General features: G+C 38.3%; 2 protein-coding genes and 1 pseudogene across 2 annotated transcripts; 1 reads left to right on the top strand and 2 right to left on the bottom strand.

Moving 5' to 3' along the window:
- Positions 1 to 1,645: 1,645 nt before the first annotated feature.
- On the bottom strand, positions 1,646 to 3,021 carry LOC110893954. Its single transcript, XM_022141113.2, has 2 exons — positions 2,146 to 3,021; positions 1,646 to 2,078 (listed from the first exon to the last, which is right to left on the bottom strand). Exons 1-2 carry the CDS (start codon positions 2,704 to 2,706, stop codon positions 1,692 to 1,694), a joined length of 948 nt encoding a protein of 315 aa, XP_021996805.1. The 5' UTR covers positions 2,707 to 3,021; the 3' UTR covers positions 1,646 to 1,691.
- LOC110892354 lies at positions 2,931 to 4,285 on the bottom strand. The gene is made up of 2 exons (XM_022139522.1): positions 3,883 to 4,285; positions 2,931 to 3,793 (listed from the first exon to the last, which is right to left on the bottom strand). Exons 1-2 carry the CDS (start codon positions 3,941 to 3,943, stop codon positions 2,931 to 2,933), a joined length of 924 nt encoding a protein of 307 aa, XP_021995214.1. The 5' UTR covers positions 3,944 to 4,285.
- A 448-nt stretch (positions 4,286 to 4,733) lies between these two features.
- LOC110892353 lies at positions 4,734 to 6,790 on the top strand (annotated as a pseudogene).
- Positions 6,791 to 12,774: the final 5,984 nt, after the last annotated feature.

The raw sequence follows: 12,774 nt of genomic DNA, 5'->3' as shown, positions 1-12,774 counted from the left end.
AAAAAATAACACAAACACGTATTGAAACATAATTTAAGAAGAAAAACCAATCAGCGCAGTTGGTTGCTACCCTTGGCTAACAACATGAGTATCCTGTGTTAAAACCCAATTATATTAGTTGGACGGACTGATGTAAATACTCATTGTACATGTTGTAATTTTTGGCCCTTTGTTTGTTTGGGTCGGGGGCGTTGTTGCTTGTTTGGCCTTTTGTCCGGTTGGGTCAGAGCTGTGTTTTAATAAAGTTTAGAGAAAAATGCAATTTGCGTTCCTGTGGTATGTCCCAAACATCAACTTGAGCCCCTAAATTAAATTTTTGGTTTTTTGAGCCCCTGACTTTATAAATTCATAACACTCTGAGTCCTTCTGTCAAGGTTCCGTCTGTTTGACTGTTTGACTATTGTTAAATGTCCAATATACCCTTAATGACCTTATACAAATAATCCCTTATCCCCTAAATTCATCAAACTGATTCAAAAGAACACTGATCTGATACGAACCCTAACCCCAATTCCCTAATCGATCGATCCAGTCTTAAACTATTGTGAATATGTCTCAAAAATCAGCTTCAAGCTCCAACAAGAAATCAGCTGGTGGGGAAGCTTCTCAATTCCTGTGTTCTTGTGGTGCACCTACATGGTACAAGGTATCAAAGACGGAAGCTAACCCAAATCGACGCTTCTTATGTTGTGTAAGTTAAAATTATAGAAGAAAGATTGAAGTTATATGGCTATTTCCTGATTGATTTGTTTTTACAGAAGAAAGATTGTGGATTTATAAGGTGGGCTGATACACCTTCATCTCCACCTTCAAATTCATGCTCTGCTTGTGAGAAGGTAATACCCGCATTGTTAAGGAGCATGGAAAAGAAAGATGATTTTGCAATCAAGAAAGCTAACGAAGTGATGTTTTTGAAGATGTGTTTATTGTTTAGTTGGTTAATGATTGTGGTTGTTTATGTGTATTTTTAGTTTAATGTAAGAGTCTCTTAATGTAATGAATGTTGGTTATGTGTCTTGTTTTGGTTAATGTATGAATGAGCATTCAACAAGTTTTGGTTAGTATCACTTTAATGCTATGAATGTTGTCGTTGATGTGTAGAATAACGAATTGGTTGAGGAAGTGGCTGACAATGAGTTGGACTTAGTGTCGTCTGTGCTGAAGGAGGAGTGGTTTGATGACTATGATGCTGTGATAGAAGTGTTGAAAGCAGAGTATGAAGCATCTCTTCCAGATCCAGCAGCGGACTACGACTCAGAAGAGTTGGAAAGGGATAGGTGGGAATGTGCAGTTCAACCACCGGAGGATGATTGGTACCACGATCTGTACCCGGGGGAGCATTCTTCTGACTCCGAATGGTCAAATGATGATGCTCATTGGAAGTAGATTGTTAGGGTTTTAAATGTTTGTATTGATACATTAATTGCATGTGTTTGTATTGATACGTTTAATGAAATTTAGTTGGTTGAGACTCAATGTGTATAATACAAACATAAACTGCAGTTGAACATAAACTGCATAAACTGCAGCACAAACATAAACTGCAGCACAAACATAAACTGTAGTTGAACTGCATTACAAGTCTTAAACCATTACAAATATAAACTGCAGTCTTAAACCATACTTAAACCATACATAAACAAGTCTTAAACCATACATAAACAAGTCTTAAACCATTGAAATCAACCTAACTAAGCTTCACTCTCACTTGGTGCACCTTGTGATACAGTTTGAGATTCTTGAACATTCTCCCCTTCCTGGCCCTTGTATGTCCTACTGTTGTGACCCAAGCTTCCACACTTGCTACACTTCTTCCTGGTTTTGTTTTCTCCACCTGCAACTTGATCCTCACTTGGTGCATGTACAACATTCTCCACATTCTCCCCACCCTGCCCCTTGCATGTCCTACTGTTGTGTCCCAAATTTCCACACTTGCTGCACTTGGTTGTATTGCCCTTCCTGGTCATTTTTTCCTCACTATCAAAATGAGCTTCAACTTCAGCCTCACCAACTGATTTCTTTCTCTTCTTTTGTGGCCTCCCAACCTGCTTATGGTGTTTGGGAGGCAGAAGTAGTCCCTGCCTCATACAATGTAAGTTAGATATGATAAAATGGCATAAACATTTAAATGATAAAATGCCATACCTTTTGCCTATCTGAGATAAATGTGAAGTTGGTACTGTCTTCTAAGCCAAGATCATCTTTGAGTAATTCCAAAAACCATTCCCAAGATTTAAAAGTTTCAGCCTCCACTAAAGCATATGCTACAGGATATATACCGTTGTTGCCATCAACACCAATTGCAGTAAGAATCTGTCCAGGAAATGGACCTTTCATAAAACATCCATCTAGTCCCAATATTTCTCTACCACACATCTTGAACCCTCTCATAATAGAAGCAAAACAAACATAACATCTCTTGAATTGCCTAGTAGGAAGACAAGGGTTAGCACAGGGTTCACAATCTATTTTAATTGTGCTACCTGGATTTGCCCTCAACAGTGCTTCACAATAAGACCTTAGGATACCATACTGCTCTCTATAATCTCCAATGATCCTTGTTGTAGCAATTCTTTTAGCCCTAAACACTTTCTGGATTGAAACATTCACCTGATGGTTCTTCACAAGCATATCCTGTATGGCTGGCAAAGGCATGTCAGGGTTTGACTCGATCATGGGTTGGATCTCATTAGCTATCCGAGACATGGTGTACAGGCCCACTTCTCTTGTTTGGAGGCAATGATGTTGTGAGGTAATGGTTTTCACACACCAAGATTCCTTTTCAGTTCTCCTGAAGATCTGAACCGCCCAAGGACAAGTGGGCTTCAAGTGCCTTTTATCTTGTTTTAACCCTAGCCCTCTAAATTTACTATTCTGCCCCTCACCAGAACCCAAAGTAGGATTAGTCCCAAGACAAATAACTCTGAACCTCAACTTATCATTTTTAATATATAAATCTGCCTTCTACTCTTAACACCATATGTCTTAACCATGTCATTCAATTGTTTTTTATCTGGTATTAATTGACCAATTGAAAATGGGAGGTATAAGTCACTAACATTACCTGTAATTTTTCTCTTCTTCTTTACCTTCTTGGCAACCTTGTCCAGCAGTGTACAGTTATCATCTTTATCACTAAAATCCTCATGATCACAAGTTATATCTTCCTGCCTAAGTTCTTCTTCAGTATTCTCATTTCTAGCATCCTTAATTGTCTCATTGACTTCATCAGGATCAAAGTCAACACATGACTTGAACTGACTCATATCTACTTCATAATCAAACACTGGATTATCTGGTTCCTGATCAAATGTGTAATCTGGATCTTCTTCATCACTGTTCTCTTTATCACTACTTTCTGACTCACCCTTAGAAACTGCCTCGCTACTTTCTGACTCACCCTCAACCACATTATCTTCACCCACATTATCTAGTAAAGCCAAGCTCATTGCAGTTGAATCCTTGATTCTAGATTCTCCTATTTCAACATACAAATCTACTAACTTGCATCCTTTTCTAAGTTGGTCATACACATAATCTAACTCATCATCATCAGTAAAGTGTCTAAGACCAAAATCCAAACACAGATTAGGATCTTTAACAAAATAATTGAACACATCATCTACAGAGTAACCTATATCTTTCAGCATTTCACGAAGAACATCAACACTTAACTTTTCAAACTCAACCCAGTCAATGTAACTAACCTTACCGTTGACATACTCCCTTCCTGGATAATCAGTAAACTCACCTCCATGGTTAATCTTTAGAGAAAATAGTCTGGGTTCATCCCCTGTTAACACAAATGATCAAACCATCAGATAATATTCAACTTACCGAAAACAAACTATACCCCTGAGGAAGAAGACACAATCAACTTACCATATATATCTTCAGGATCGTAGTATTCACCTTGAGGACGAAGTCGCCATGTGAACACCATCGCTTTGGGTTTCTCTCTTGCACAATCAACCGTCTATGTGTTTTGGCGGGAGTAAATTAGGGCTTAATAGTGATTTTTGGGGTTTTTAGAAGGGAAATAAAGCAAAAAGACGGTCTTACCCCTAGCTCAAACAGTCAAACAAACGGCAGCTTGACAGAAGGACTCATACTGTTATGAATTTATAAAATCAGGGGCTCAAAAAACCAAAAATTTAATTTAGGGGCTCAAGTTGATGTTTGGGACACACCACAGGGACGCAAATTACATTTTACTCTAAAGTTTATTTTTCAAAAAAAAACCCATCCAACCCGCACATAACCCCTTTTTTTTAATTTCCTAACCCAATCAACACCAATAATTGCAATTAGTTGGGGAATTAAATTAATAGTTATTCTTTAATTAACAAAACCATTTTCAAGTTTGTTTCTATTTTATTTATTTATTTATTTATTTTTCCTTTTTTTTTACTTTGTTGTTTGGTTTCATATTTATATTTTTTTCTCTTTTCCTTTTATTGTTTTATTAAACACTTAATACTTTTTAACTTTCAAATATCTAACTTTTTATTTAAATTTTATTAAAAATCGGTCTGCTCCGTACAAATCATAGGTGTAACACTTTGTACTCACGTTAACCAGTTTTACCATACCATCCCGCATCTAATCGCGGATCCTCCCCGTATAGTTAGTTAAACATTTAAATGTTAAACAAATCCCTCCAAGTTCAACTCCTTCCCTATATATACTCTCATCATCCACATTCTTAAATATTATTTCCAAGAAACAAACAGATGGATCATGTTGTTACTAAGCCCACTCTTGGCCTCACTCATCCTGCCCAAATAGATCACCCCAAGGTCCCTTCTTGTCCTAATACTAATTTAGATGTTGTTTTGAAGCCTGGTGTTAATTTATGTGAAGTCGTCTTAAAGAAATTTGTTTGTATTAATATTAATTTGCTTCTTTTGATATATGAAAGATATTGTTTGCTGCTAAAGAAACTGATTTGGTAGAATGGAAAGGAGATATACTTGCAATAGGCGTCACTGAGAAAGACATGACAAAAGACAAAAACATAAAATTCGTCAACTAGATTTTAGAAAAACTTGATTCTAAAGTGAATGGATTGTTGTCTGAAGTATCTGGAGAGGAAGATTTCACTAGAAAGGCGGGACAGTCAACTGTTATTAGAGTTTCAGGTCTTGGTTCCAAACGGGTCAGCTTGATTGGGCTGGGAAATGGACCCACAGACCCGTCTAGTTATCGTGTTCTTGGTGAGTCTGTTGCATCAGCAGCGAAGGCTTCATAAGCGAACAATGTTGTTGTCGCACTTGCTTCATAAGCGAACAATGTTGCTCTCGGAGGTGGACCCGAGTTCGAAAAGAAACTTAAGTACACAGAAGACATTTGCTCAGGGGTAATATTGGCAAAAGAGCTTGTAAATGCACCTGCTAACGTGCTCACTCCCGGGTAGTAAACATTTGTCATTTCTGTTTATTCTTTCAATTTCACTATTTGTGTTGTTACATTTATGTCCACAGAGGTGCTAGCAGAAGAGGCTGCAAAGATTGCTGCTACATATAGTGATGTTTTTACAATAAAGATTTTGGATACGGAACAATGCAAAGAATTGAAAATGGGTTCGTATCTTGGCGTTGTGGCTGCTTCTACAAATCCTCCTAAATTTATACATTTATGTTATAAACCTCCAAACGGGCCTATTAAAACCAAGCTCGCTTTAGTCGGAAAGGGGTTGACTTTTGACAGGTAATAATCTTATTTCCTTTGTATAAATGTCAAATTTCATTTCTATGAGTATTTTCCTTTCTGATATTAGAGGTGGCGAAATGGATGGTTTGGAGGGGTTTGGTAATGGGTCTAGTAGAAACGAGTAATTTTGGTACGCGCTGCTTGTGCATATTTGTGTATCCGTTACTGTGCGAATAGGATAGATGAAGTGTGTGTTGTATATGTATAGGTTAGATAGTGTGTAATGCATGAGTGATGCGTTTGTAATGTGACATATGTTCAGTGATGTTGAACGTACGAGTCATACGTGAAGTACTGACCAACATATGACTCATACCCTATATATAGGAAGACATGAGTTAGTCAGTGATATGTTTTAGATTTGATAGAGACCGAACACACTTGTTCTCTTCCTGTGCTTATCGATGTAAACTCTTTCGGTAGTTAATAAAAATATGTGTTGACTAAACGTTATGCTGCCGAAATTGTTATATTTATCTAAAACTTCCGTCTAGAACATATTACGCACTAATCCCAAGGAAAGATGATCCGTTTCTACGGTTTTAACGCGCCTGGTTGGATTGACCCAAAAACCTTTTTGCCAGTTTTTTCTTCTATATGATTCATAGTATTTAAAAAGATTATACTTTTTAATAAAGAAAATTTAGAATTTAAAAATACACTTGGGAGACTTTTGAGTTTCGGCTTTTTTAAAAAGAAACTTTTAAACATTAGTAAATGGGTTGAAATTACCACCTCGTGGCGAGCTTGAATTTCATATGTTTGCAGTGGTGGCTACAACATTAAGAAAGGCTCTGGTTCTATGGATCTGATGAAATGTGACATGGGTGGTTCAGCTACCGTGTTAGGTGCTGCAAAAGCACTATGTCACGGAGTTAACTTTCGACTCACGTGTAGCAACTTAGACTTGATCTAAGTTAAGCTATGTGCCCCAACAATGTAGTGTTTTGAGTGATTCAAGTGATGGTTGCAAGTTGTGTATACAAAGAAACAACTTTGTATTGATTACAAGAAGATTTACAAGAGTGTGTTTACAAGTACAAGTGTGTTTACTTGTGATATTGTTGGGTGATCTCCAAATGAGACCCTATCATCCTATTTATACTAGTCCTTCCTAGTTCTAGAGAATTCTCCATCTAGATAATTCTTTACATAATATCTTAGATATTTATAAGTTGATTTCTAGAGCCTTCTTGCAAAATATCAAGTGTTTTCAAGGTGTTTCTAGAGAATTCTTGGCTGAAACTTTGGACAGAATTATGTAGCCCTTTCTGGACCCTTCCGAGCTCTTTCAAGGCCGATCTAGAGTCTTCCGATGGTGCCAAGACGTGCCCGCAACTTGTAAGCTGTTCCGGAAACTTCTGGGCAGCCCTAGATGCTTCTTTAGTGTTCCGGAATCTTCCGGAACTCGCGAAAAAAATTCTGTATTTAGGCGGATCGTGACATTGTCCCCCACCTAAATTCACGACGCCCTCGTCGTGTCGCTTACGTGGTTGTTGCTTTGTTCTCACAATCTGCATGGCGGATAAGGTTTTGCCTCGGTGCGTTGTATCCGTCTCCATGGGTGCCGTGTGAACCTCCTTGTCCTTGATGAGGTACAAGGTGTTGAGGAATGCATCGGGGATGGCGTTGGACCTATCGAAGAATGCCAACCCGAGCACAATTTTGTAGTCGTCCATGGGAACGACTGAGAAAGTAATTTTGCCCTTCCATGTCCCGATCTTGGCTTTGGCGTCATAGGTTACGCCTTCGATTGACTTAGGTTCCCCGCCAACAACCTTCATCATTAGTCCTTCTTTGATAGTGATCCGCAAACCAAGTCTTTCGGCCTCGTCCCGGTAATGAAATTGTGACTGGCTCCGGTATCGATTAAGGCTTTTGCTTGTTCTCCGTTAATCTCAAGAGTTACGAACCGAAGACCTTTTGGTTCTCCATTTGAATGACTAACCTTGGCTTTTCTCGAGGGGTCATGAACCATTTTTAAAGGCTTCCTTTGGGTTAGACTTAAAGCATTGAGGGCTTGAAGTTGCATTGCTCCTAGACGAGCCTCCTCGCTATCTTCGGCTTCATCATCTTCAGTCCTGATAAGGGCTGTTAACTTAGACTTCTTTGGACAATCGCGTGCATCGTGCAACCCTTCACAAATGAAGCATCCTCTCCTTGCGGGCTGGTTGCTATTATATCTTGGGGGTTTTGGACCTTCCGTCCTTCGAGTGTAACTTGGTTTTGCTCCCCCACCTATGTCGTCATCAGGTTCTTCGACTACGGGTTTAGTTGGGCGTTTTTCCTTAAGATCGATCAAGCTTTCAGCTACGGCGATGGCAGTAGCTAAATCTTGAACATTGCGACGATCCAATTCTGTTCTAGCCCAATATTGTAACCCGTCGAGGAAGTAGAAAAGGGAATCCTTATCCGACAGATCGGGGATTTCAAGGACAAGTGTCGTGAATTCTTTGACATAGTCCTTGAGGGTTCCGGTATGCTTGAGCTTTCTCAATTTGCTCCTAGCTTCGTGCTCAGCATTGACCGGGTAAAATTGTTTCTTCAGTTCTTGGACAAATTCAGCCCAAGTGTTAACAGTGCACGTACCTTTGGTGATGTCCGTGTATCGACGTCTCTACCATAGTGCTGCCGTGTCTTTTAGGTACTTGCTGGCCGTCTTGATTTTGGTGGCATCGTCCTTGATTTGCACTCCACCCAAGTATTGTTCCATCTCCCATACGAAGTCGTCAACCGCTCGTGCTTCTCTTTTGCCAGGGAATGGAGATGGTTTTAGGATCTCCACCCTAGGGGTGAAGAGATCGGTGTTGGCTGAATGCACAACTACTTGCTTATTTTCCTTTACTTTAGCTTCCAGGTCCAAGAAGCTTCGATGACAATCACGAATACTATTCTCCACCTCCTTTCGTAGCTTCGACATTTCCTCCTTGAACAACGTCGTAAGCTCGTGACGCCAAACTCCCATGAGAGGCTTGACGTCGTCTTTGAAAGTTTCGAAATCAGTTTCCAACGCTTGTACTCGTTGGAATGCCCTTTACTCCGTGACAACTAGCTCAAATTATACGGCCTCGAGTAGAGGTCAGTTGGTTAACGGGTTGGCTTAGGTGTAACACCTCGTAAATTTACGTCCAATAATACATTGACACGTGGCATAGGCTTTGGATATGCGAAAACATACTTTAGAGGGACTAAAGTTGACAAACAGTGAAACTATGGAATATAAGGGTCCAAAGAGACAACAATGGATAAATAGGCTCTACAATAACCCTACATGATGTTTATAACCCTAAACGGATAAATCATGGATCATACAAAGCGGAAAATGAAAGAAAGTGAGGAATTGCAAACTGCAGGGGCCAATTGTGTCAACATGTCGAAAGTATACCTCTGAGTGATCTTTTGGCAAACCCGAAGCTTTGTAATGATAAAATATACTCACTAGAATATGTGGTAAAAATTTCATGAAGTTTCGTTATCGTATGAGAAAGTTATGATCAAAACCGTGCACGAAGGGCTAAATGCGTCAACGTTGAATTTCGTGACTTTTCGGGTGAGCGCAAAGTTAACCGAGGACTTTTCCATGTTTGTAAATGTCCCAAGGTCCTTAAAAATCAAGTTTGAAGGTCTAAAGAGCAAGATAGATGGCCAAAACCTCGTAACCAAGGACCAAGGACCAAAACGCAAACTTTAAAAAGGTTGTTGGTGGATCAGAAGGCCCAGGCGGCCCGCCTGAAGGCCCTTACGCGGGCCGCGTGACCTGCCCAGCGACAGAAAACGGGCAAATGCCAGTTTCAGGTCTGATATCGGTTGTTTACAGCTGTTGCTCGATACAAGGGACTCACCAATGGACTTACATGCATTTAGGGGCACTTGTAACCATCTTACAACATCCCTAGACTCTTGTGGCAGCTCCTAATGAGATCAAAGTTCCATAAATAGGGTCTTGAAGTAGTAAACCAAGAACACTTGCATCTTCAAAAATTCACAAGAGCAATTCTGGAGCTCTCTGGTCATCAACAAGGGTTCATAGGGCTTCCTTCTTGTCATTAGGACTCTTGTAAGTGTTCATACCCTTCTCTAATTCGTTCTAGCTTAGTTATTCAACCGAAAGTCAATCCGTCGTAAATTTAGTTTGACTTTTCGATTAAACGAAAATGGCTCAGTCATTTCTCGAATTGAAAGTACCTACAAGTTGGTATTTATGTAGGTAACAAACCCTCAAAAGGGTATTTTTAGATTCTCACTCTAAGCATGATGATTGTCGAGTCAAAGCTTTTCTTAAAAAGTCAACAGAATGTGTTTTTGCAAAATTTAGCATAAATAGTAATGTAGGTTACATGCAACCTGTTTGATCATCAAAATAACTTTGTAATTAATGTAAGAACATGTTTTATCATGATCAACTCGACAATTTTCAGTTTAAACCCGGATCGGAACCGAAAGTCTTATAAAATGACTTAATCTTTGACTCTCGATTCGGATCCGTGCATGCATGTTTGAGATCTGCCTTAGAGCTCATTTTGGACCATTTTTATATATGTGCAACTCTATGAGATTTTACAACTTGGTTCAGCACTTGTCCGATTCATGTGCATGTTACCGGTTTATGCTTAAATATGACTATTTTGCCCTTTTTGCTATAAAACGTGATTTTTGAAAAAGTGAAAGAGTAGAAACGTTTGTTACTGAGTTATAAACTTGCACCAAAAATTTGATATCAGTTTGAGGTCCAGATTTAGAGTTATGCTCAATATCGTAAATTTAAAGCTTTATGTTAAATAAACGGCGTAATTAGCGTATAACCTATTTAAGCCCACTTTTTAATACCAAACTTTTTACCCACTGATGTTATATAATATTTTGGGATTTTTGAAGATTTTTATTTAATTTTTGGCTGATCGTACCATAGGTCTCTAAGTTTAATTCGGTAAATACCGAATTTACCCTTTTAAGCCATAAAATGAGTTTTATAAATCTTTTTGACCCCAAACCTTTTTCTACTGATTTTATTTGTTAAATAAATTATTTTGAGCATTCTGGAAATATAAAAATATCAGCTTTCTTTTGAAAACCCAGAAACATGCTCTAAATCGTCTTTTTAAGCGTTTTTAACGCCTAGTATGCACTATAACCATATTAAACATATAAGGTTGATACCTACTGATATTCTTAATATATTTTTATAAAATAACAGTAAGTATAAGTTTTTGAACTCAGGTTTCCAGTTTTGACCGTTTGAGCCCTTGTGAAATTACCAAAATACCCCTAAGGGGCATAGTTTTGTTTTAAATGATAAGTTTCACATACGGGTCATAACCTACTGTTATAACATGTTAAATTAAGTGTATTTGCTGTATAAATCAGACCTGTAACTCAGATTACAAATTTAACTCTTTTATAATCTTTTAAATGACCAAAATGCCCTTATGAGGCGTAAATTGAGTTTAATTTCGTTTGGGGCATAATAGAAGATATCTTACTGATATTATAACATATTTGAAGCATATTATCTCAGGAAACTTGCATATGACTCTTATGGTTGCCCGTAACGCTCTTTTAGCGTTCGGTTCGGTTTATGTAACTAGTTGCATAAATTGACCAAAACGGGTCAAACATTATCATTTTTGTCTCAAAATCCAGAATGTATTTAGCATACCCATATTATACAAGTATCCAAACTTGTCGGGTCTAAATCACGTTCTATCCGGTCTTCGCTTAATCGTGCGTTTGAACCGTATCGTCCTCAAAACTAACCGGTCTAAGCTTAGGCTTAATTAGAGACCCGTTAGAAATCTAATAGGTTATTATAAACCTTTGTTCCAGAATAGAAGAACCAGTAAAAGCTACCTTCACTTGCTAGTTGTGATTTATACTTACCAAGGTAAATACTTTTAACTTATTTTCCCTATACGGGTTTGGGTTACGGTATATAGAAAACCGCTTGATCGAGCATCAAATCTTACACCTTTGGGTGGTTAATTGAATAATTTGATCGGCTCGTTTAAACAGTCTTGTTTACTTTAAGCCTTTGGGGGGTTAATGACCATGTCCCGGATATCCTTGGCATCATCTTACGAGATGGCCACGACCAGAGCACGAGGTGTAGGCGTACACCTGTCAGTGTATAACTCATTATTGTGGTGTGTCTATTGATCTTTAACCCGGACAAGATCCGGGCTACTGAACGCACAAGTAACATGTAATTCGTTCACAAGATTATAATAAATAATTATCCCAAGTTATAAAAATGTTTTGTGCCTTGAGCATTTAAATCAATTTTCAACCTTTTCAAAATGAGTCAGTTAATTTGTATTTACCAGTGTAAACTGACATATTTTTCCAAAAGGTTAAGTGCAGGTACCTTACGAAATAGGCTGGCAGTCTTCTAGAGCGTCCACAATAAGTCTCGCAAGCTTGGATGACAATAAATCTGTTGAACAATATCTTATTTTATTTTGATCCGCCTGTGGATCCGTTTCAACTATTAGTGATGTTTAATATTACATTCTTTTAAAGTTGAAATGAATCTATCTTTGCTTCCGCTGTGCATTTATATATTGTGTTGTTTGTCTATGATGATGCCAACTACGTCACTATACTCCCCACCGGGCCCACCGGTGACACGTGGAAACTAGGGGTGTGACATTAGGGCTGTTCAAATTGCTCGATGCTCGAGACTCGTTCGATGCTCGATCGAAAAATGTTCGGAATTTGCTCGTTCGATTCAGCTCGATTGAAAAAGGCGATCGGTTCGGTTTGAAACGAACCGAGCATGAGCAAAGGTCTGCTCAGTTCGGTTCGACTCGGTTGGCTCGAATTATTTTTCATATATATATATATATATATATATATATATATTAATAAAATAACTAGAGGTAAACATTAATAATGTTTGGACCAAGATCCAACTAGAGACCATTTAATTATAGAATTAAAGGCCGATATCAATAGTCCATTGCCTAATAATCATGAGTAATTGAGTCAAAATGTCAAAACACCAAAATGTGAAGCGTTGATCGATACTCAAGTGTCAACCCACATTCAATTTAGAAGTATATAATC

The sequence above is a fragment of the Helianthus annuus genome, chromosome 12, assembly GCF_002127325.2.
Source record: "Helianthus annuus cultivar XRQ/B chromosome 12, HanXRQr2.0-SUNRISE, whole genome shotgun sequence".
Classification (NCBI taxonomy): domain Eukaryota; kingdom Viridiplantae; phylum Streptophyta; class Magnoliopsida; order Asterales; family Asteraceae; genus Helianthus; species Helianthus annuus.
Note: the sequence above shows the minus strand (reverse complement) of the source record. Positions and strands in the feature narration are given on the sequence as shown.